Here is a 25,086-nt window from a genome sequence, read left to right as displayed (position 1 = left end):
TGGAGGAGAGCAGGGGAGGAGGGGCTCCAGCAGAGAGGCTGAGAAGGAGCCAGGGAGGGAGAAGGAGACTGTTCCAGGAGGAGGCAGTGACCGGCTGTGGCAGACCCTGCTGAGAAAGAGCCGCTGGATTTAAAGAGGAGGAGGTCGTCCTTGATCTTGGCAAGAGCGGTTTCTGGAAAGCAGTGGAGAGTGAATGTCTGATTAGAGTGGGTTCCAGGGAGCATGTGGTGAGAACTGGGGGCAGCGACTAGAGACAATCTTTCCAGGAGCTTTACTCTTTTTTTAAAAAATAAATTTATTTATTTATTTAATTTTGGCTGCGTTGGGTCTTCGTTGCTGCACGTGGGCTTTCTCTAGTTGCAGAGAGCGGGGGCCACTCTTTGTTGCGGTGCGTGGGCTTCTCACTGTGGTGGCCTCTCGGAGCATGGGCTCTAGGCACGTGGGCTTCAGTACTTGCAGCACACGGGCTCAGTAGTTGTGGCTTGCGGGCTGTAGAGCGCGGTCTCAGTAATTGTGGCACACGGGGTCAGCTGCTCCACAGCACGTGGGACCTTCCCGGACCAGGACTTGAACCCGTGGCCCCTGCATTGGCAGATGGATTCTCAACCACTGCGCAACCAGGGAAGCCCGGAGTTTTACTTTTAAAGGAGGCAGAGAAATGCAGTAACTGGTGAGAGATGGAAGGTCAAGAAAGAGTATGCTTGTTTTTCTGTTTGGAGCTTTTTTTGGGGTAAAATATACATAAAATACACATAAAATTTACCATTTTAAGCATCATTAAGTGTACAATTTGGTGGCATTAAGTACATTCACATTGTTGTGCAACCATCGCCACTATCTATCTCTATATCTCTTTCTGCCTTGCAAAACTGAAATTCTGTACACATTAAACATTAACTCCCCATTCCCCAGCCCCTGGTGACCACCATTCTATTTTCCGTCCCAGTGAATTTGACTACTCTAAGTACCTCATATAAATGGAATCACACAGTATTTGTCTTCCTGTGACTGGCTTAGTTCACTTAGCATAATGTCTTTAACGTTCAACCATGTTGTAGTAGGTGTCAGGAACTCCTTCCTTTTTAGTGTTTGAATAATATTCTGTTGTGTGGATAGACCATATTTTGCTCATCCATTCATCTATCGATGGACACTTGGATTATTTCCACCTTTTGGCTACTGTGAATAATGCTGCTCTGAACATGGGTACACAAACATCTGTTTGAGTCTCCTTTCATTTCCTTTGGGTATATACCCAGAAGTGGAATCACTGCATCGTATGGTAATTCTATGTTTAATTTTTTGAGGACCTGCCATGCTGTTTTCTGTTTGTTTGCTTTTAAGATAGGAGATTAAATAGCATGTTTGTATTGTGGTGGAAATGATCAAATAAAAAGGAGGAAATTGATGAAGCAAAAGAGAGGAGAGAATTGCTGGGGTAATGACCTTGGGTCAGGAAAGAAGGTGGGATCTCATGTACAAGTGGAGGCTTGGCCGTGGGTAGCAGCCCCAAGTTTATCCTTAGTTACAGATTTTATGGACCAGGAGGTGGTAGAGGGAGCTTATGCAAGTCTTCTTCCAATTGCTTTGATATTCTCAGTGAAACTAGGAGGAACAATATATATCAAAGAAGAAAGCGCTATCCAGCTTTATTCACAATCTCTAAATACAGCCAAGAAGCTCTTCAACTAGTAAAAGGATAAACAAAGTGTGGTATATCCACGCTGTGGAATGCTACACAGGATCAAAAAGGAATGAACTACTGAGGTATCCAACGTGGATGAGTCTCAGATGCACGATGCTGAAAGAAGCCAGCCTCAAAAGTTTACATACTGTCTCATTCCATTCATATGAAATTCTGGAAATGAAAAATGATAGGAACAACAGACGTTGCCAGGGGCTGGGGAGGGAGGAGGGGTCAACGGCAAAGGGGTAGCATGAGGGACTTTTGGGGGTGATGGACCTGACTGTATCCTGATTGTGGTAGCAGTGGTTAGGCAGCTGCATGCACTTGTCTAGAACTAGGTGCCAAAAACAGTGAACTTGAAAGTATCAGTAGTATTCCAGGTGTGTGATCTCAATTAAAAGACTATTGCTTCAAGTCCTAATCTGCATTCTGGCTGGGTTCGAGTCCTGGCACGTGGGTTCAAGTCCCAATCTGAGTTGTGTGGTTTCAAAACCAGGGTCCAACTCCTCACTGGGGCCCCACGGCCTCACGGGGTATCTGCCCTCCCCCCTTCTCCATCCTCAGCCTTCTCCCCTTTGCCCACTTAGGGCTTAGTATCTGTGTTCCTCTGTCTAGAAAGCTCTGCCCCCAGATGTCTGCAGCAGTTGCTCCTCTGGCCTCCAGGTCCCAGCTTATATGTCACCACCTCAGAGAGGCCCTCCTGGATGCCTGGCCTAAAGTAGCTCCCCTGTCTCCACTTCACTCACCCTGTTTGATTTCCTTCCAAAGGATAGTCTCTCCCATTATTTTCTTGCCTGCTCCTCCTACAATGTACACTCCATGAGACCAAGGACCTTATCTGTCCTTCTGAAACTGAGCAGGACCCTGAGGGGCTCCTGGGCACAGAAGCCTTTCTGTGTCCCCTGTTTCTTGTTTGTAGGGAATAGACTCCAGCCTCCATGACCTTCCCTGAGTTCCAAAGAGCAGACGTGAACAGCTGCTAATCAGGGAAGGGAGGGGATGCAGAGACAAGGGAGGAGACCACCTAAGCCATATTAAAGGAACCAGAGATGCTCATCAGGAGACTATCTGAGGCCAGATTAAAGGAGTGCAGGCCCTGCACACACCCTTATTAGCAACTCCACCCTTGAACCACTGATATAAAACTCCTCACCAAATCCTCCCAGGTTAGGACACGCAGTTTTGAGGGGCACAAGCCTGCTGTGTCCCCGTTTGCCTGGCAAAGCAGTAAAGATATTCTTTTCTACTTCACCCAAAACTGTGTCTCCAAGATTCAATTTGGCACCCGGTGCACAGAGGCCGAGTTTTCAGCATCACTTCCACACCAAGTTCCCCATGCCAGAGCAATGGCTGGCCCACAGAAGAACGCAATTAATACCTGGGGGAGGGCTGAGTTGGGGAATGTGGGTGTCATTTTCATCCCCATTTGACAGATAGGTAGACTGGTCTCACAGAGATCAAATCACCCAGTCGGTAAACAGGGCAAGTTGGGGTTCACACGCAGGCCCTTCCGCCACCAAAGCCTGGGGTTGCACCCCTTCTCCCTGGGCCACCCTATGTTACCCCAGCAGGTGACTGGCCAGTGTGGAGGCCAGTGGGTTTGTCAATGAAGTTGATGTTCTTGAGAGCCCACTCTGTGCACAGTAAGGACTATTTTGCACGTTCTTTGTCTTCAAAAACAGTCTATTTCTTGAAATAAGAAACTCAAGGGACTTCCCTGGTGGCGCAGTGGATAAGAATCCGCCTGCCAATGCAGGGGACATGGGTTCGATCCCTGCTCCGGGAAGAACCCACATGCCGCGGAGCAACTAAGCTCATGTGCCACAACTACTGAGCCTGCGCTCTAGAGCCCGCGAGCCACAACTACTGAAGCCTGCACGCCTAGAGCCCAAGCTCTGCAAAAGTGAAGCCACCACAATGAGAAGCTCACGCACCGCAACGAAGAGTAGCCCCCTCTCGCTGACACTAGAGAAAGCCCATGTGCAGCGACGAAGACCCAACGACGAAGACCCAATGCAGCCAAAAATAAATAAATAAATTAAATTATTAAAAAAAAAGAAACTCAATAGTTTAACTTAAATTTTAAAGCTGTTTCCAAATCTCATGTTGCTTATACACTTGGTACAATTTAACAATTGTTGTTAAGTACTCTCTTTATTAGGGTTGAAGACATCTACTAAGGAAAACAAGGGATTTGGGGTGGTTTTCCTGGCAGACTGGGGCTGCATATTGACTGACTATTTTGGCCATGACTCAGGGTTCCTCTGCTCCCTGAAATCCCAAGATCATGATAGACCACACTGAGTCCTCTTTTATAATCTCTTTGCCAATAAGAAATCCGAATGGGGTGGTGGGATGGCCCATGTATCCTGGGTCCAGTTACCTAATATTTCCAACTAATGGAGATTTGCAAACACCCTCTGCCCCACCCAGGTTTCCTCACCATTGAATTGGATCCAGCTGATCCAATTATTGCTTGATTATATCCTGTACTTTCTACTTGCAAAAATATGTATTTCCATATCCTTCCTATCTAACAGGGCCACACCTCTTAGATGGGATTGAATCATGCATATCTCCCCTGGTTCCTAGGTCTCAATAGGAAAATTGAGACACACCAAGGGTAGAGTTGGGTTGGGCCTAAATTGGGCCAAGGTCAAGATAGGGAGGTCATGGTTAAAAAGAGATTAAGAGCAGGGGCTCTGGATGAGGCTGGCTAAAGATTTGTCAATTTTGTTTATTTTTTCAAAGAACCAGCTTTTAGTTTTATTGATCTTTTCTATTTTTTTTTTTTTACTCTCTATTTCTTTTATTTCTGCTCTGATCTTTATGATTTCTTTCCTTCTACTAACTTTATGTTCTGCTTGTTCTTCTTTCTCTAGTTCCTCTAGGTGTAAGGTTAGGTTGTTTATTTGAGATTTTTCTTGTTTCCTGAGGTAAGCTTGTATCACTATAAACTTCCCTCTTAGGACTACTTTTCCTGTGTCCCATAGGTTTCGGATCATTGTGTTTTTATTTTCATTTGTCTCTAGGTATTTTTTTTTATTTCCTCTTTGATTTCTTCAGTGATCCATTGGTTGTTTAGTAGAATATTGTTTAGCCTCCACGTGTTTGTGGTTTTTGCAGTTTTTTTCTTATAGTTTATTTCTAGTCTCATGCCAGTATTGTCAGAAAAGATACTTGATATGATTTCAATTTTCTTAAATTTGCTGAGGCTTGTTTTGTGGCCTAGCATGTGATCTATCCTGGAGAATGTTTCATGTGTACTCGAGAAGAATGTATATTCTGCTGCTTTTGGATGGACTCCTCTATATATATCAATTAAGTCTATTTGGTCTAATGTGTTATTTAAGGCCTGTGTTTCCTTGTTGATTTTCTGTCTCGATGATCTGTCCATTGATGTAAGTGGGGTGTTAGGTTCCCCTACTATTATCCTCTTACTGTTGATTTCTCCTTTTATGTCTGTTAATATTTGCCTTACATATTGAGGTGCTCGTATGTTGGGTGCATATTTATTTACAATTGTTATATCTTCTTCTTGGATTGATCCCTTGATCATTATGTGGTGTCCTTCTTTGTCTCTTGTAACAGTCTTTACTTTAAAGTCTATTTTGTCCGATGTAAGTATTGCTACTTCAGCTTTCTTTTGATTTCCATTTGCGTGGAATACAATATAGAGATGCAGGAGGCATGCAGGTTAAACTGACGTCTTGAGCAACTACCTGCTTGGAAATGGGGGTGTGGAGGCAGGGTCCTATTGAGACACAGATGCTCTGCTAGACAGGATGTCCCTCCCTCCCTAGCAGCTTTCCTCACCCATAAAGTGGAGATAATCATCATAACTTCCATACTAGGTGAGATAGTGCATGTAAAGATCTTAGCACAGAGACCACACATCAGAAGCCCTCGGTAAGTGATAGCTGCTATTATTAATATCAGTATCATCATTGTCCCTTCAGGTCACCTGGCCTGCTGACTGCCAAACCCGCCCAGGCCCTGGGCTGGGCCCTGGAAACAATTTACAATGATGGCATCAGTCCGGCCTCTAAGAAAAACAGTGTGACCAGCCACTTTTTACCTTCTGTAGAAGTCACTGGTGTAAATGTCAGAGGAAAGGCCCTCAGAGTTGGGGTCCCTTTGAAGGAACAAACACTGGTCGTGCTGGCTCTTAACCCTGTGAGGTTAGATAAAACACACAGGACTTCCCTGGTGGCGCAGTGGTTAAGAATTCACCTGCCAATGCAGGGTACATGGGTTTGACCCCTGGTCCAGGAAGATCCCACATGCTGCAGGGCAACTAAGCCCGTGTGCCACAACTACTGAGCCTGTGCTCTAGAGCCCACGAGCCACAACTACTGAGCCCACATGCCACAACTACTGAAGCCCGTGTGCCTAGAGCCCGTGCTCCGCAACAAGAGAAGCCACCACAATGAGAAGCCTGCGCACCGCAACGAAGAGTAGCCCCCACTTGCTGCAACTAGAGGAAGTCTGCACACAGCAATGAAGACCCAACACAGCCAAAAATAAATAAATAAAAAATAAATTAATTAAAAAAAACAAAAAAACACATAGACAATGAAACCGAGGTTCAGATCTTCTGTCCAGGGTCCTGGCCACACAGTGGTTGCTGACTCAGGGCGATTCTGATACAAAGGATCCAAGGCCACAGTTTCTGAGAATGTGGGACACTCACCTCAGGTGTGAAGGCCTCAGGATGATTCTCACTGACAGGCAGTCAAGTGTATCAGTGGACACCACATCTCCACGTGGGCCATTATTGTCCCCTAATACATTGGATACCTTTTGAACTGCACTGGCTGTTCCCTTGGCTTCAAAGTCTTCTACCTCCAGATAATTTCCTGGCTCAGTGCCTCACCTCCTTCAGCTCTTTATTCAAATGACTGTTTCTCAGGCAGCCCTCGTTAACATTGCCAACTTCCCTTTCCCCACGTGGTATTTGGGCTGTCTTGTTTACTGATGTACTCCTGATGCCTACACCAGGATCTGGCAAATAGTGGACACTAAGTGAATATTTGTTGAGTAAATGTTAAATAAACTGGCTGAAACCCAGGCCTTTGGGAAAGCCACCCCATCCTGGAGGCACAATTTGCACAATGGGAAGGAACAGCCCAAGGAGGGGCAGAGGTCAGGCCCTTCCTCCGAGACAGCCTGTGTCGCTGGGCACCCCCAGGGGGTCTGGAGGAAAGAACACTCCTGAATACCTGATGGACAGACAGGAAGAAAGGGCCACACTCTACTGTTAAATGAAAGAAGCCAGTTGTGATAACTGTGTATATTGTAATTCCACTTTGTTAAAAAATTAACCACTTGGGTTATTTATTCATTCAACATGTATATACTGAACACATATACAAGTAAAAAGAAAAACTCCTGTTTCCTTTCTGTACACAGTACTTCTGACACCAGATGTGTAGGGTTTTCCACACCAAGCAATTCTCTAATTTTTGGTGGACAGGACTGGGTGACCTACAGTTTAACTCAGTTCTGACACTAACTGCCTGGAATTCACACACACCACGCAGGTCAAGGGCTCAGTCCCACAAGACTGCCTCCATTTCGGACACTGATCACACGTCACAGGTTGTCACCTGGAACATTGCTGACAGACTGGCTATATATATATATATATATATATATATATATATTTATATATATATATATATTTATATATTTATATATTTATATATATATAAATCGGGAGTTCTCATGACCCCCTCCTCAAGTTTGATAATTTGCTTGAATAGCACACAGAACTCAGAGAAACACTTACTTACATTCGCCAGCTTATTATAAAGGATACAACTCAAGAACGGCGAAATGGTGAAGGTGCAGAGGACAAGGTATGTGGGAAGGGGTGCTGGGCTTCCACGCCCTCTCTGGGTGTACCACCCTCCCAGCACCTAGATGTGTTTGCTAACCCAGAAGCTCTCCAAATCCCATCCTTTAGGTTTTTTATGGAGCTTCTATTAAGTAGGCAGGTGTGGTTGAAAGGGGCTTGTTATGAATAACAAAAGACGCTTGCTCCTTTCCCCTTCTGGAGCTCTTTCAGGAACTGGGGACAAAATATACAACGAAAGATGCTTTTTACCTTTATCACTTAGGGAATTACAAGGATTTTAGGAGCTCTGACTGGGAGCTGGGTACAAAGACCAAAAAGTATATTTCTTATTACATCCCAATATCACAATAGGTATTTGGTTCCTTCAACAAATATTTACTAAGCACCTACTATGTGCCAGGTCCGGGACTAGGTTCGTAAACCACCACCACAAAAGCAGCAATAGCTGCAGCAGAGAGGCAGGATGGTGTAGTGGTTAGGAATGCTGACTCTGGACAGCATAGATGTGAACCCTGGCTCTGGACTCCCTTGTTAGGTGTCCTTTGGCTTGTCATTTGCCCTCTTCATGCCTCAGTTTCCTCATCTGTAAAACAGGGATAGTCATAGTGCCTAAACTCTAGGCCCATTTGAGGATAAAATGAGATCAGGTATGTTAACCACTCTTAGCTCAGGGCCTGGCACAGGGCAAGCCCTCTGTAAGCCTCTGCCCTGTGACCTTGGGCTTGTCTGGTCCCTGTATGAGACAGGCTCTATTGGTCACCACTTCCATCTGACACGTAAGGAAACTAAGACTCAAGTAAGAAGTGTCCAACATGAAGTCACTTGTCCAGTTCGCATCCTGAGGAAAGGGAAGGGCTGGGATTCAAACCCAGTGGTCAATCCCACAGCACCCCTTGGACCATTTCAGTTAGCATGGGGAGCAGGTGTCATGTTCCTAAATGAAAAAGAGAGATACATCCTGTGGGGACTAAGTTTATGTGTCAAGTTGGCTGAGCCACAGTAGTCACTCAGATATTTGGTCAAACACCAGTCTAGATGTTGCTGTGAAGGTATTTTCAAGATGAGATTAGCATTTAAATCAGTAGATTTACCAGATTACCCTCCGCAGTGCGGGTAGGCCTCATCAATCCGTTGAAGGCCTTCAGAGGAAAAAGCCCAGAGGTCCAGGGAAGAAGAGGAAATTCTGTCTCAAGACTGTCCTGAGGGACTTCCCTCGTGACGCAGTGGTTAAGAATCCGCCTGCCAATGCAGGGGATATAGGTTCGAGCCCTGGTCTGGGAAGATCCCACATGCTGCAGAGTAACTAAGCCCATGCGCCACAACTACTGAAGCCCACACGCCTAGAGCCCATGCTCCGCAACAAGAGAAGCCACCGCAACGAGAAGGCCATGCACCGCAACGAAGAGTAGCCTCCGCTCACCACAACTAGAGAAAGCCCGCGCACAGTAACGAAGACCCAACGCAGCCAATAATAAATAAATAAGTTAATTAATTTAAAAAAAAAAAAAAACTGTCCTGGGACTCGAGCTGCAACATCACCTCTTCCCTGGGTCTTCAGCCAGCTGCCCTACCCAGCAGATTGCCCTACCCAAAATTGGCAGATCTTGGACCTGCCAATCTCTACAATCACATGAACCAATTCCTTAAAATAAATCTATATCATACACATCCTACTGGTTCTGTTTCTCTGAAGAACGCTAAGACACATCCTGTCCTAGAAACCCATGGCAGGGCTCAGGTGAGTGAAGTAGACAAAGCCCATCTCTCAATGGACTCCTGAAACTTAGCTTTATAATCGAAGACCAACCCAAACTTTGTAGATTGCAGAATGAAATTCAGATATACTTCTTACATACAGTGCAATCAAATAAAAAGTTTAAATTCTTATTTGGACAATGGAAGAGGAGCTGCTTGCAGAGGACCTGGAGGGGACAGCTAGATTCCTTGACCCGGGTAGCCACCCTCTAGACCCTCTGGGGTCCTACACCCTCCCCGCTTCCACGGGCTGGAAGTGCAGAAAGCTGTGAGCAGCCCTGGCCCCTAACACTCCCATGGAGGGGTTCCTGCGGGAGCGTTTATCAACCACAGCATCACACGTGCCCCAGTCAACCTGCAGCAGGTGTGGAGGGGCCAACGCTGCGGTCGTAGCAGAGGTAGTGGAGGGGAGGAAGCGGCCTGCCCTGAACTCGGGGGAGTTTTCTGGCTACAGGACAGTAGTGTTCCGAGGAGCACTGGGCAGCCCAGGTGAATGTTTAACCATCTGTTATGGGTTGAGCCATGTCCCTGACAAATTCTCATGTCAAAGTCTTAATCCCTAGTACCACGGAATGTGACCTTATTTGGATGTATTTATGGTCACTGCAGTTATAATTAGTCAAGATGAAGTAACATTGAATAGGGTGGGTCCCCAATCTGACTCGTGTCCTTATAAAAGAGGGAAACTTGGACACAGGCATGCACACAGGGAGAATGCCATGTGAACATGAATGCAGAGATTGGGGTGATGCTTCTATAAGCCAAGGAATGCCAAAGACTGCTGGCAAAGCACCAGAGAAGCCAGGAGAGGCATGGAACAGATTCTCTCTCACCAGCCTCAGACTTCTAGGCTCCAGAGCTGTGAGTCAATAAATTTCCATTGTATAAGCCCCTCAGTTTGAGGCACTTTGTTAGGGCAGCACTAGTAAACTAATGCACCATGCCTCACCACTCATGGTTGTTTGCTCTTCTTAAATGGCCTCTCAAATAGCCATCAGAGTTGTTCTTGAAGACCAGAAGGGGGACTTCCCTGGTGGCACAGTGGATGAGAATCCACCTGCCAATGCAGGGGACACGGGTTCAAGCCCTGGCCCAGGAAGATCCCACATGCCGCAGAGCAACTAAGCCCGTGTGCCACAACTACTGATCCTGCGCTCTAGACCCCGAGAGCCATAACTACTGAGCCAGCGTGCCACAACTACTGAAGCCCACACGCCTAGAGCCCACGCTCCGCAACGAGAAGCCACCGCAATGAGAAGCCCGCGTTCCACAAGAGTAGCCCCCGCTCACCACAACTAGAGAAAGCCCACGTGCAGCAACAAAGACCCAAACGCAGCCAAAAATAAATTTTTAAAAAATTAAATCTTAAACAAACAAAAAAAAGACCCGAAGGGAATGACAACACCTAATTGGCCTCTGGAGGGCCCAGATTTTTAAAGCCCTGGCATCAGATTCCTTGGGGACTTGCTGAAATGGAGATTTCTGGGCCCCACTCCAGACTTACTGAGTCAGAATCCGAGGGTTGGGGCTAGAAACTGGATTCTCAAAGATCTCTCCAGGTGATCTTTTTTCTTTTCCCCAGTAGACTGTCTTTTTAGAGTAGTTTGCAGAAAAATTGAGATGACAGAACAGAGAATTCTCACATACTCAGCGCCAAGTTTCCCATATTATCGTATTATTAACAGATTAGTGTGATACATTTGTTACAATTAATGAACCAATACTGATGTATTCTTAACTAGTGTCCAGAGATTCTTTCGATTTCCTTTGTTTTTACCTATAGTCCTTTGTTTCTGTTCCAGGATCCCACAGTACATTCAGTTGTCAAGTCTCTTCAGGCTCCTCTTGACTATGGTGGTTTCTAAGACTTCACTGCTTCTGATGACCTTGACAGTTCTGAGGACGGCTCAGGTATTTTGTAGGAGGCCCCGCTACCGGCATTTGTCTGATGTACTTCTCAGGATTATATTGGGGTTATGGGATGTTGGGAGGAAGACTAGAGGTGAAGGGCCATTTTCATCACATCCTATCAAGAGTACATACTTGCAGCATGACTTATTGTTGTTGTTGTTGACCTTGATCATCCAGCTGAGGCAGTACTGACCCAGCTCCCAACTCATTTTTATGCCAGAGAAACAAGAGGTGACAGAGAGAAGGCCTCTGACCCTATCTGTGACCACCCTCTTGGGTGGCACCGTTCAGGAGAAAGTAGCCACAGCAAGGGTACAGCTCATACGTAGAGAGCAGTTCTTACATGACAAGCACCTGCCCATGACTTCGTTTGTCCTCACAACAACCTCATGAGGTGGGTGAAATCATTGTTCTGTTCCGCATGAGGGGGCTGAGCTTTTGAGGCCTCATCAGCTCGGCACTGCTCCAAGCTGCGGGCTGCCCGAGTGAAGGTGAGGGAGCCTCAGTGGCTGGGCCCCCTCTCCCAGGGTGACAGCAGGGACAAGAGACAGGCAGTGCTCCCCTTCAGGGCACAAATCAGAGCCCTGGTCAGAGGCAAACTCGCTCCTTCTAGCCCAAGTGTTCTGAGTGGGAAATACCCACATGGAAAGAGGTTAAAAGACAATCATGCCAAGGAATTTCCCTGGCGGTCCAGCGGTTAAGACTCCGCACTCCCACTGCAGGGCGTGCAGGTTCGATCCCTGGTCAGGGAAGTAGGATCCCGCGTGCCATGCAGCCAAAAAAAAAAAAAAAAAAAATGACACATGAGGCCAAGGTGTCCAAAACCAAGAGAATGAGACTTTTTTAAAAATATTTATTTATTTTCCTTTTGTGTTTTTTTTTTTTTTTTTTTTTGGCTGCGTCGGGTCTTAGTTGTGGCACACGGGATCTTTGTTGAGGGATGAGAGATCTTTTCGTTACGGTGCACGGTCTTCTCGGGTTTCTCTCTAGTTGTGGTGTACGGGCTCCAGAGCGTGTGGGCCCTGTAGTTTGTGGCACGCAGGCTCTCTAGCTGTGGCGCGCTGGCTTAGCTGCCCCACAGCACGTGGGAATCTTAGTTCCCCGACCAGGGATTGAACCCGCGTCCCCTGCGTTGGAAGGTGGATTCTTTACCACTGGACCACCAAGGAAGTCCCAAGAATAGAGACTTTTGACCCTGCACACGCCATATTTATTTAACCAGTCCCTTACTGATGGATGGTAATCACATTTCCTGTTTTTTTAAAAAAATATTTATTTATTTGGCTGCACCAGATCTTAGTTGCAGCACTTGGGATCTTCATTGCCATGTGCCGGATCTTTTTAGCTGCGGCACGCAATTAGTTGTGGCATGTGGTATCTAGTTCCCTGACCAGGGATCAAATCTGGGCCCCGTGCACTGGGAGCATGGAGTCTTAGTCACTGGACCACCAGGGAAGTCCCTACATCTCCTGTTGGCTACTATTACAGTGCAGCCATGAACACCTACGTACCTAAAACATTCTGCAACCTACTCCAGAAGACAGATTCCTGAAACTGTACCTGCTAAGTCATAGGGCAGGAGTATTTGTTTGTTGGTTTGTTATAGTTGATTTACAATGTGGTGTTAGTTTCAGGTGTACAGCAAGGTGATTCAGTTATATATATTCTTTTTTGGATTCTTTTCCCTTATAGGTTATTAAAATTATTGAGTATAGTTCCCTGTGCTATACAGTAGGTCCTTGCTGGTTAGGGCAGGAGTATTTTATTTTATTTTACTCTATTCTACTTTGGCCACGCTGTGAGGCTTGCGGGATCTTAGTTCCCTGACCAGGGATTGAACCCGGGCCACGGCAGTGAAAGTGCTGAATTCTAACCACTGGACCACCAGGGAATTCCCCAGGGCAGGAATATTTTAAATGTTGATACATACTACTAAATTACTCCTAAAAGGTTACACAGTTGTATATTCCTACCAACAGTACAGATTGCCCATCTTCTCACATCCTCCCCAATACTGGGTGTTATCTTTTCTTAATTTATTTGAAAGGCAAGGAAAGGTCATCTCATTTTCATCTGAATGTCTTTCATTATTAGAGAGGTTGAGCATCATTTCAGGTTTACTGGCCATTTGGATTTCTTTTGCTGTATAAACACACAATTCATGTCATTTGACCCATTTTCTTGTCATCTTTTTCTTGTTTTATAAGAGCTCTTTATATATTATAGATATTAGTTCTTAAATATATAACAAATATTTTTATCAGTCTGTCATTCGTTTAGCATCTTTTCCTCTGTACAGAAGTTTTTTCTATTTTAACTAGGCCAAGTCTGTTGATGTTTTTTTTTTTTTTTGGCCGTGCCAGGCAGCTTGCAGGATCTTAGTTCCCTGACCAGGGATTGAACCCGGGGCCCCGGCAGCGAAAGCACCAAGTCCTAACCACTGGACCACCAGGGAAGTCCCTGTTGATCTTTTCTGTTACAGCTTCAGGGTTTTCTGTCACGTGTTAAAAAGCTCCCGCCCCCCGCCCCCCCACGTTCTGCACAGTCATCAGTTCTGGCTCATGAACAATTCTTATCTTTATACACCCACTGCTCCACCAGCTGCCTGGCCTTTCAATGCCCCGCATGGCTCTCCAGCCCCAAGGCAGAGCTTGGCCCCTCGGAGTCCCAGGGCCAGCCTGGACTGGAGGGCTGCTGGGTGCCCAGCCCCGGCCTCAAGTTCTTCTCCAGCTCTGCTGCCACTCGCGGTGCTGCGGACTGGATGGCATCCTGGATGCTGGGTAGGTCCCACTGGGTCCTTAGGAGGGCATCGTCCAGGGTGAAGAAACCATCGCGTGTACGCCGCACCTGCGTGCAGACAGCGGTGCTCTTCAGTTCCAGGCCGATTTCGTGCACCAGCCTTCGCAGCTGCTTCTGCGTCTCATGCATGCACCGCACCTCTGCCAGGGACACACAACAGAGGCGGTGGTCAGAAGCACGGCCTCTGGTGTCCGCCGATCTAGATCCACACCCCTTGAGACCTCCTGGCTGTGTAATAACCTTAGCAAGACACCTTACTTCTCTAGGGCTTTGTTCTTCAAAGTGTAGCCCAGGGTTGGTCCTGAAAGTTTGTTAGACATGCAGAATCTCAGGCGCCACCCAGACCTGCTGAGTCATAATTTGCCTTTTTTTGGTCTCGCAGCTTGTGGAATCTTAATTCCCCAACCAGGGATTGAACCCGTGGCCCCCGGCAGTGAAAGCACCGAGTCCTAACCACTGGACCACCAGGGAATTCCTAGAATTTGCCTTTTAAGAAGAATCCCAGGTTGGGAATTCTCTGGCGGTCCACCAGTTAGGACTCAGCGCTTTTACTGCCGGGGCCTGGGGTCAACCCTGGTCAGGGAACTAAGATCCCGCAAGCCATGTGGCATGGCCAGGGGGAAAAAAAAAGAAGAAGAACCCCACACAGGTGATTGTGGGCGGGTTAAAGTTCGCAAAGTGCTGCTCTAAGGCTTGGTTTGCTCATCTGTAAAACGAGTGGTTGTGAGGAATCTAAGAGATAATTTCTCGAAGGCACTTAGCATTGGGAGAGTCTTGGTCAGCACTCAAGAAAGGGAGCAAGGGCTTCCCTGGTGGCGCAGTGGTTGAGAATCTGCATGCCAATGCAGGGAACACGGGTTCGAGCCCTGGTCTGGGAAGATCCCACATGCCGTGGAGCAACAGGGCCCGTGAGCCACAACTACTGAGCCTGCGCGTCTGGAGCCGGCGCTCCGCAACAAGAGAGGCCATGATAGTGAAGAGGCCCGCGCACCACGATGAAGAGTGGCCCCCGCTCGCCGCAACTAGAGAAAGCCCTCGCACAGAAACGAAGACCCAACACAGCCAAAAATAAATAAATAAATAAATAAAATTAAACAAAACAAAACAAAACAAAAAACTAAAGCCACATTGAAGGGGGCAGGTGAAATTAATTGTAATGGTATATTTAAAAAAAAAAAAAAAAGAAAGGGAGCAAGATAGCACAGGGAGATCAGCTCAGTGCTTTGTGACCACCTAGAGGGGTGGGATAGGGAGGGTGAGAGGGAGACACAAGAGGGAGGAGATACGGGGATATATGTATATGCAGAGCTGATTCACTTTGTTATAAAGCAGAAACTAACACACCATTGTAAAGCAATTATACTGCAATAAAGCTGTTAAAAAAAAAAAGAAAAGGAGCAAGGAGCCCTCGTTAATACGATAAACAAAGAAAGAAGTGGTGGTGGGGTTGCTGAGTTGGGTGGGATCCAGGAGGGGAGAGTGGTGTCTGATGCTGCACGATGACTTGAAACACTGGCCGGCTCTGGAAACGAGCCACTAAATATAATCTCTGCTTGTTAAGGTCTGGCTTCAAAGGGGGACTTGGCAGGAGATAGGAGAGCATTTGTTCTGTGTGCTGTGTGATCAGCCAAGTCCAGCCTTAGGCTAGGAAGGAAGTCGGCCCCCGGTGCCTTGGCCAGCAGAGCTTAGGGCTCACACGTGCTGGCCTCTGCAAGGGCCTTCCACAGTGACTCCCCAAACCCAGCAGCCCCGTGGCACTGCCCCCAACTTCCTGGAGCAACTTACCTAAGAGGAACTCTGGAGGCGCAAACTGGAGGCATCGGATGCCAGTTATCAGCATCGGGGACTTGTTCGTGGGCCGCATCACGCCGCTCACGGCCATCTCATAGGCCTCCTGGGTCTGTAGGTCAACGTTGGAGTACCTGGGGATCAGGAGGGCCCAGAGTGGGCAGCTGACTGCCTACCCCTGGCCCTGCCCTATTCATGCCTTTCCTGAAGCTCTTCATTCGCTTTCCACCTTCCCTGCCCCTCTAGCCACCTTTGCAACAGCCTTCTTCTGTCCCCTCCAATCCCTAACTGCAGGCTCTGACCCCCTCTCACACTCTCCCTGGCTTCAACGGTCATACCTGTGTTGATCACTTCCGCCCCCTGGTTCTGTGCCGTGATGGTGCGGACCCCTAGCTCTCCTCTCCCTTAGCTCATAACCTCCCTAGGAGGCCAGCTGGGATCTCTTGTTCCCCTTGGTCTCCCCAGGGGCTGGCCCAAGACCCAGCACAAAGAAACACTTCTGCAGGCTGTGAAAGGAATGGGTGCTTGTGTCTGGTTTTGGAATTTGCCCCAGAGTGGGCGGAGCCTACAGGGAGCCCTGTGGGCAACTTCTTGCCCTTCCAGCACTTCCTTGAGGGTCCCCTTTCAGGGAGGTGTGGGTTGGGCCTCACTTACATCACCAGAGCCTTCTGATGGGAACCTTGGATCAGGGCCAGGATTCGCTCCAGCTTCTCTCTGGTCACGTGGTCTGGAAAAGCCAGGGGATGGTCAGTACACAGGTGCCCACTGAGGAGGCAAACTGGCAAATTCCCTTCCCATAAACCAGCCCTATGCTTGGAACCTAGATGGGGTCCCAGAGCATCCTCTGGTCCCAGGGTTCCCATATAGGGGGTTGAGAGTCCTTTGAGAATCTTATGAAAGCTCTGGACCCGCTTCTCAGAAAGATACACATGAACTCAACATTTTGAGGACATTTTCAAGGGGCTCACACACCCCAAGTTAAGAACACTTTCTTCTGGAAATGAGGCTCCAAAGATGTAATGTGATTTGCCCCATATTCTTTTCTTTTAATATATAAATTTATTTATTTTATTTATTTATTTTTGGCTGTGTTGGGTCTTCGTTGCTGCATGCAGGCTTTCTCTAGTTGCAGTGAGTGGGGGCTACTCTTTGTTGCAGTGTGCAGGCTTCTCATTGCGGTGGCTTCTCTTGCTGCAGGGCACAGGCTCTAGGTGCGCGGGCTTCAGTAGTTGTGGCTCACAGGCTCTAGAGCACAGGCTCAGTAGTTGTGGCGCACGGGCTTAGTTGCTGTGCGGCATGTGGGATCTTCCCGGACCAAGGATCGAACCCGTGTCCCCTGCATTGGCAGGAGGATTCTCAAGCACTGCACCACCAGGGAAGCCCCTTGCCCCATACTGTAAGCCAGGTCCCCTGAGCCCCAGTCTGGGGTTTTTCAGGCCAGGGACACCAGGAGGGAGGGTGCCATCTGTCCAAATGCAGAAATGGGTGGCAAGAAGTGGGAGTGGCTCTGCCTGCTGGTCCAACCAAGTGACTGTGGAGCAGGCAGCAGCAAAGCCTGGGGATGCCCACGGACTGCAGGGAGGCCGAGCCTGCAGGCCAGCTGGGGCAGCCACCAACTTCTGACTCCACAGGCCAGAGCTCTGGGAGCAGGTGTGGTGACTAAGGCCTGGCCAGCTGGGAAGGGCCTGGGCCTCTTATCCCTTCTGTCTGGTCTCATTCATGCCGTTGTCTTATCTGGAAGCGCCTGCTGCAGCCTCCTCCCCACTCATTTATAGCCCAGCTCAAATGCCGCCTGCTCCAGGAAGCCCCTCTTGGAGCACGTGGCTTCTTCCTTCTGGCTCCTGCCACTCTGCACCTGGGTCTCTTTCCCAGCACTTAGTTTTCTTTAGTGTTTACGTTATTATTATTATTATTTTTGGGGGACCCAGGCCCCGCCAACCAGGGCTTGAACCTGTGTCCCCTGCATTAGCAGGCGGATTCTTAACCACTGCACAACCAGGGAAGTCCTATTTTTAATTATATAATTGATACAAGAATCTTCTTCAAAAAATTTAGGGGGCTTCCCTGGTGGCGCAGTGGTTGAGAATCTGCCTGCCAATGCAGGGGACACGGGTTCGAGCCCTGGTCTGGGAGGATCCCACATGCCGCGGAGCAACTAGGCCCGTGAGCCACAACTACTGAGCCTGCGCGTCTGGAGCCTGTGCTCCGCAACAAGAGAAGGCCGTGACAGTGAGAGGCCCGCTCACCACGATGAACAGTGGCCCCCGCTCGCCACAACTAGAGAAAGCCCTTGCACAGAAACGAAGACCCAACACAGCCATAAAAAATAATAATAATAATTAATTAATAATAATAATAAAAAATAACACTTGCTCCTCTTCTTTAAAGAAAAAAAAATTTAGATCAACACCAACAAACATCTCCCCTCCTCCAAATTCTGGCTTCCTCCCTTTCAGAAGTGTCAACTTGGTAGTTGTCTTTAGACATTTTTTGGATGTTGACACACACATACAAGTACAAATATATAGACAGCACTGCTTTGCCACGTTTTTAATTTTCTCCAGGAGATGCAGAGGTGTGTGTCTGCTCTCCCTGCTAGACTGTGAGGCCTAAGATTGGGGACCCCATCTGATTCATCATATGCCCCTGACCCCCGCCCCCAGTGCCTGGCACGTGGTTGGTGCTCAAAAAACGTCAAATAAGCAAATGCAACAGATCATATAGGACGTCTCAGAACATGGGGAGAGTGAGAAATGAAGAATAAGCCATCCATCCACCCACCCATGCATCCACCCACCCACCCATCCATCCATCCATTCACCCACCCATCTACCCATCCATCCATCCATCCATCCATCCATCAATACAGCACCTCCCGTGTCCCAGGCGCTGTGTTGTGTGTGACCACAGGAGTGGAACTACATAGTTCCTGCTCTCATGGTTGACATTCTGGTGGGGAGACAGATATTAAATAATCACTTATCATTAGTTGATTACTTTTCTGACAGTACATTGAAACCATTTAAGCAGAGCACAGGGGAGCACAGGGCATTCCTGGAAGTCAGAATCACAGGTCCATGTCAACAGCCAGCCCCGGCTTGGTGTGTCTGAGAATAACTGAGCGGGGGCCCTCACGGCCCACGTCAGGGTGAGGAATCAAAGGAAGCAAATGAAGAGGGGCCGCGACCGCCCCTCCCGCCCGCCCTGGGCTCCCATGGGCTCTCACCATACGTCGTCTTCTCCACCAGCCGCCCGTCCTCACAGAAGTCGTCTGTGGCTTTGCCCAGGAGGCCGTGTACTGTGTAATCCTGCGAGGACAGGGAGGGGGAGGTATGATCAGCCTCTCGGCTCTAAGCCGCCATGCCAAGGAGGGAGGTGTGGCCCAGCAGCTCAGGCCCCCGAGGTGCTAGACTGAGGCTGGGGGGCCCTTAGGTCTCCCCTCAGGGAGGTCAGGTGCTCAGCCCCTGCTCAGCTGCCCCTGGGGAAGGACACCCGACTTCCTCTCCTATGACAGCAAGCATCAGCAGCCCCGAGCCACCCTGCAACCACCCCGGGCCTCCACACCTCTCCACTTCTGCCCAACCTGACAACTCAGAATGCCAGGCCCCTCCCAGGATGCTCTGTCAGCTTCTCTCTCCCCTCCAAATACGATCTGTGCAGCTATCTGCCTCTGCGTCAAATAACAGCAATGACAATGATAGAGGACGACAACAGTGACATCGACTGACCATCCACCACATGCCAGTGGCTGTGCTGAGCACATTACATATGGTCACTGATTAAACATTCAAAGCAACCGTACAGAGGAGGTACTACGACCACTCCCATTTCAAAGATGAGGAAACGGAGGCACACAGATGTTAAGTAATCCACCCAAGGAGACAGAACTGGCAGAGTGGTACAATCTGAGTTTGGAAGCAAAAACTTGGCTGCAGAATCTGTGCTCTTAACCACTAAAAACAAGGGCCTTCTAATGTGGCGTCTCTGCACATGATCGTGATGCCAGACCCCACAGCCCAGCATGGATGCAGGCTTCCTGACACCAAGACGGTGTCAGACAAAACCAGGTTCAAATCCCAGCTCTGCCCCTTAAAGTCGGTGTGACCCCGAGCAAGCGTTGTCTCCTGAGCCTCATTCTCTCATCTGTAAAATGGGTTAACAATAGATCCCATTTTACGGCGACGCTGTAAGGCATCCACAAGGGAGTCCGCATACAGTGCTCAGCACAGAGTAGCCAGCATGCGATAATGCCAGCTGTCATTATGATGTTACAGTCTCCCTTGGTACATGACCCGAAAAAAAATGCTTGCTGATGGCCTGGGTATTCCCCATGGAATCATCTCTGCTTCAGAATCGTACCAGTGACCCCCAGGGAAAGGGCCAAGGGATAAGCAGGCCATCCCGAGCCCCCGTACCTTGGTGAGGTGAGCGTTGTACATGTCGGTGAGGAGACTTCGTCCACGTCCCACGCCGAGCACTGAAAGGCACCCAGCCTGATCTCACACCTGGCTCCCCCTTCCTGTTCCCCTGGGTCCTCCAACCCTCACCCCGTCCAGCAGAATATTCCCACTTCCAAGGCTGTGGAAGCCAGCAAGGGGGCAAGAAGAGCTTCTTCTACAGGGAACAAGTGAGCTCCTCTGTGCATATATGAAAATGCAGATTTCAGGGACCCACCCATATATACTGACTCTGACTCGTGTTGGGGAGGGGGCCTAGGGATCCTTAGCAAGCTCCCTGGGGTGGCTCTAAGCATGTCCTTTAACCTCCTTGGGTCTCAGGCTCCCCATCAGTAAAATGGGGATAAAAATACTGTCTGATCCCTGTGGGTGTTGTGATGATCGAGGCAATGCACACGAAGGAAGAAGCCGGCAAATAAATGGGGGCATTGTGGCCACTCCCTGCCTTTCCCCCGGTCTGTGTCTCCCTCTGGCTGAAGGAAAGAATGACCACCCATTCACTCCTGGAGGGAGGGGGGCATGAGATCACATCCGCCTGCCTGTGTCCCAGGAAGCAAGACAAGTTGCTGTGACTGTTGTGTATGGAGGACGTGGCCACCGCCTGACCCTGGGGACACAGATGGCTCATGACTCAGGGCTTTGTGTGTCCAGCTCCAGCGACATCCAGAGCCCAGCCAGTGGGGCCAGGGTCACACACTTGGCTACCCCATGCAAGCGATGACGGTTTTCCCTCTCTGGTCCAGGGACATTCACTAGCCACATGACCCAGGATGAGTTATCTATGCTCCTGGAGCCTTACTTTCTTCCTAAAATCATACGGTATCTACTGAATAAGGTTATTATGGTGAATGCATGTGCACAAAGAGTTTCAAACCACACGTCACAGGCAGGAATCACTTGATAAACGTGGGCGATCACGACTTCCCCCTTCCCACCAGTCACCTCTCCAGAGGATCAGACTTGACAGGAATCAGGGAAGCAAGGCAGTAGTGGGAAATGGCTGTCAGGTTAGAAATGGGCTGGGCTCCTGGTAGCTCCCCGATCCTCTCCCAAGCCTCTATCATTGCACCCCAGGCTCACCACACCACCTACCAAGCACCCCAGACGCCTGGGCATCCAGTCGGTGCCCGATGCCAATCTTCAGGCTGGTGAATGCTGGTCCACGTACTGGAAAGAAACAAACGAGGTCCTTTTCCTCAAAGAATCCAGCCTCCAGGATGGCTTTGGGCTGCATGGTGACCTCATTCCTAGAATGGAGCCTCATGGAGCCCAAACCAGCATCAGGCTGGACTTTCAGGCTTCCTCACCATGGAATTTGGGGCCCAAAACCACTTCTTCAGTTTCCTGGGCCCAGAGAAAGGGCAACCCAGGAGGCCTGTGAAGTCCGTCCATCACCATTCCCCCCGTGAGACGCTTTGAGTGGACTGGGCAGAACACTGGAATCAAGACTGGGGGGTTCCCTATCCAGCTCCTATAGAAGGAGAGTCCTGGCCACTCTCCCAGGGAGAAAATGGAGGCTGTGAGCTCCTTAAGGCAGGGCCTGGGTCTGCGTGTTCACAGTTCTGCCCCCAGAGCCCAGAACTCACTGACTGCTTGGGAAACAACCCATTTCCCAAAAGAATGAATGACCCATCAAATTAATATACATTAAGTATGTACAGTTTTTTTGTATATCAGCTATACCTCAAGAAAGCTGGAAAAAAAGAAAAAAAGAATGAATGCAGCAATGAGTTAGATGCTTTTACACTTCTGTAGATCAAGAGGAACCTAGGAGACCAGTATGGGGTGGTTAAGAGCCTACTGAATCCAGGCTACAGGACTTAACATTAGTCAACACTGAGCATCAGTTTCCTCATTTGTGAAATGGAACTAGGACCCACCTCACAGGATTCAGTGGGGTAGTATTTGGGAAAAGCTTAACACAGTACCCCGTACAGAGTAGGTCCTCAACACATCAGACTTGTTATTGTTGTTATACGGTAAACTCACTGATTACTTCTCTCCAAGGGGTTTTAGAGGTTCCTGGTCAAGCTCCTTAGCCCTCCTATAGAGCCTCCCCAACACATGCTTTAATCATGTCTAATGACAGGGGCTCATTGTCAGAACTAGTTTCACTGTTGGGCAGCTTTGCTGACTATAGAAAGTCACTCTTCACAGACATAGAGAACAGACTTGTGGTTGCCGGCGGGGGGGGGGTGGGGGGGGGGGGATGGATTGGGAGTTTGGGATTAGCAGATGCAAGCTATTATATACAGAATGGGTAAATAACAAGGTTCTACCGTATAGCACAGGGAATTATATTCAATATCCTGTGATAAACCATAATGCAAAAGAATATGAAAAAGAACGTACATATATGTATAACTGAATCACTTTGCTGTACAGCAAAAATTAACACACTGTAAATCAACTGTACTTCAATAAAATAAATTAAAAAAAAAAAAAGATCACTCTTTCACAGGAGCCCAAAACTCCCTCCTTATGACTTCTACCTGAGGGTCTCAATTCCTACCTGGAGTCCCAGAATAATAAAGAGGTCAACAAACTAGAGTCCACAAGTCAAATCCTCAAGCCTGTTTTTTTATAGTGGCCCACAAATTAAAATGGTTTTTACATTTTTCAATGGTTCAAAAAAATCAAGAGGATAATTTTCATGACATATGAAATTATATGACATTCAAATATCAGCATCCACCAGTAAAGTTTTATTGGAACACAGCCAGGCTCATTGCTCTACATACTGTCTATAGCTGCTGCTTCCGCACTACAATGGCAGAGGCGAGCCTGCAAAGCCTAAAATATTGACTATCTGGCCCTTTCCAGGAAATTTTGCCAATCCCTGGTCCAATACTTCATCCCCACTGTGGCCCTACACTGGTTTGGGACAGAAGGAGTCTGAGCTCTGGCTAGGACACTGACACTGGGCAGGGATTTCCTGAGAAATGACACCCAGGCCCCTTCCTGAATGTGCTTTACCCAGCGGATGGTCGATGAGGGTGGGCACACTGGTGGCTGTGAGGGTCAGCTCCTTCTCTTCACTGCCTTCCACGGGGCCCAGCAGGAAGCGAACACGATGTTCAGAGGCAGGACGCTTCCCAGCATTGAGACCTGAGCACACACAAGTAAAGAACATCTTGTCGATTCTGTCTGAACACCGGGGGTGGGGGGTGGAGGGACAGGTAAATATGGAGATGTAGAAGACAGATGAAGGCCCACACAGCGCCTAGTACAGAGTAGGTCCTCAACACATCATACTTGTTATTGTTGTTATACTGTAAACTCACTGATTACTTCTGTCCAAGGGGTTTTAGAGGTTTTAGAGTACTCTGCTTCTGAAAGCAGAAGTTAAGAAACAGACTTGGGTTCAAATCCTGACTTTACTACTTACTAACTACTTACGACAACGGACAATACTGAGTCTGTTTACCCATTTGAACACAGGGGAAGGCGAGGAGTGTATAGAACAGTCGATTAGGAAACCGCTCTGCCCAGACGACTAGGTCACATGACTTTATTTTGCAGCAAGGATCAGAAGCGGAGATGGCCTCCCGGGAAAATGGGAGCGGATCGTGGGTCTCGCTCGAGGCACTCACCTTTCAAAAGCTGCAGCTCCACGGTATCGCGCAGATGCTTCCACTTTAGCCCCGGGGGCTTGTAGGCGGCGAAGAGCCCATGCAGCCGCGCCAGGCCGGCTAACCCCATGCCTAAACCCCGCGTCCCGGGCTCGCGGAAGAGCTGTACCCGGACGGAAGTGCCTTACGGTCCCGCTCCCAAATGTGGTCCTTCCAATGGGCGCCGCCATGTTTCACAGCCGGAAGAGGTTCGTGTCTTATTGTCCTCGGGGAAAACGTGCTTCCGAGAAGGGAGTAGGGTCCGGAGCTGAACCCCCAAAGCTAGCGGAGCTTACTTGGAGACACTTTTTGGGGTTAGGTGAAACGGGGAGAATTTTATATCTGTGGAAGTAGGTGGTAAACAGGTTGCCTGGGTTTCCTCATACTTAGAGACCTTCCCTGTCCGTGCTATCTTTCCCCCATAAAAGGTCCTACTCAGCGCAGTAGGGATCGAGTCCTTGTGACTTCTCTTGCACGTCGTCGCCAGAGAAGCTTGAGGAGTCGGCCTTGCTCCGCCCATCCTCCCTGGGAAGTCCTCCAGTGCCCGCTGCCATGGCGACGCTGCTGCGCGGGGTCCTGCGCCCCCTCCGCGCGTTCCGAAGCCGTCCCAGGCCCGCTGCAGGCAAGTGGCGGGGCCGCTAAGGAGTGCTGGGCACCCGCCACGCCGCCGTCCCCCCCACCCCACCCCCGCTCCTTTCACCGCGGCTGTTTTCTTTCCCCGCAGATGTGCCCCTTCGAGCCACGAGCCATGGCGCCGGCCTGCTCTACCCCGAACACATCCCCACCTCCCCGCTGCAGAAGGCGCTGCTGGCCGCGGGCTCTGCTGGAATGGCGCTCTATGACCCGTATCGCCACGGTAAGGCAGCCCGCGCCGGCGCTTCCCTGGGGCGGCTTGGGGTCTGGGCGCGCCCTTGCCTTGCCTTGCCTTGAAAGACCGGGGAGGTCCCGGACACTGTCAAAGCCTCCGTTTGCTTTGGGTATCTGGAGACCAGACTGGGCCAGGGTACCCACCCCTGGCTGCACCTCATAATCACCCGCAACATTCATAAAAATGCAGATGCCTGGGTCCCACCCTAAACTTACTCAATTCGAATCTGCCAGGAGTGGGGAGGGGAGGGGAGGGAGGAAGGGGCCTGGAATCTGAGCTTCTGCCTTTTTAAACTGCTTCCCGGGAGATTCTGTCATCCAGCCACACTGAGAACCTCTGGATTAGATGAT

General features: G+C 49.0%; 2 protein-coding genes across 6 annotated transcripts in view; one reads left to right on the top strand and one right to left on the bottom strand.

The window, feature by feature from the left end:
- Nucleotides 1-397: 397 nt before the first annotated feature.
- On the bottom strand, nt 398-23,989 carry TRUB2 (TruB pseudouridine synthase family member 2). Of its 3 annotated transcripts, none has more exons than XM_068553572.1 (8): nt 23,851-23,989; nt 23,234-23,365; nt 21,350-21,424; nt 20,216-20,277; nt 19,027-19,108; nt 16,455-16,527; nt 15,798-15,934; nt 398-638 (listed from the first exon to the last, which is right to left on the bottom strand). In XM_068553572.1, exons 1-8 carry the CDS (start codon nt 23,957-23,959, stop codon nt 505-507), a joined length of 804 nt encoding a protein of 267 aa, XP_068409673.1. In that variant the 5' UTR covers nt 23,960-23,989; the 3' UTR covers nt 398-504. The 3 variants fall into 3 exon arrangements, with proteins under 3 accessions (XP_068409673.1, XP_068409671.1, XP_068409672.1); XM_068553570.1 differs by lacking the exon at nt 398-638 and adding an exon at nt 13,489-14,152; XM_068553571.1 differs by lacking the exon at nt 398-638 and adding an exon at nt 13,489-14,060.
- The window catches only part of COQ4 (coenzyme Q4), a 10,190-nt gene continuing 9,069 nt past the window's right edge, over nt 23,966-25,086 (top strand). Inside the window, exons 1-3 of one of the 3 annotated variants that reach the window (XM_068553575.1) lie at nt 23,966-24,077; nt 24,297-24,490; nt 24,593-24,724. In XM_068553575.1, the coding sequence (XP_068409676.1) occupies nt 24,421-24,490; nt 24,593-24,724 (202 nt within the window). In that variant the 5' untranslated portion in view covers nt 23,966-24,077; nt 24,297-24,420. Of the gene's footprint in view, nt 24,078-24,119; nt 24,491-24,592; nt 24,725-25,086 lie in introns of those variants that run through there. The other 2 variants (XM_068553573.1, XM_068553576.1) reach the window with 2 other exon arrangements.

This window comes from Eschrichtius robustus, chromosome 10 (assembly GCF_028021215.1).
Source record: "Eschrichtius robustus isolate mEscRob2 chromosome 10, mEscRob2.pri, whole genome shotgun sequence".
NCBI lineage: Eukaryota > Metazoa > Chordata > Mammalia > Artiodactyla > Eschrichtiidae > Eschrichtius > Eschrichtius robustus.
Note: the sequence above shows the minus strand (reverse complement) of the source record. Positions and strands in the feature narration are given on the sequence as shown.

What these genes read in the sequence shown, in the direction of transcription:
- TRUB2 (XM_068553570.1), bottom strand. Translation starts at nt 23,959, where the DNA reads ATGGGGTTAGCCGGCCTGGCGCGGCTGCATGGGCTCTTCGCCGCCTAC. An exon ending in GGTGGAGAAGACGACGTATG is followed by an intron (nt 16,528 to 19,026) that starts GTGAGAGCCCAT and finishes TGGCTTTTCCAG; the next exon opens with ACCACGTGACCAGAGAGAAG. An exon ending in CATCAGAAGGCTCTGGTGAT is followed by an intron (nt 15,935 to 16,454) that starts GTAAGTGAGGCC and finishes CCTGATCCCCAG; the next exon opens with GTACTCCAACGTTGACCTAC.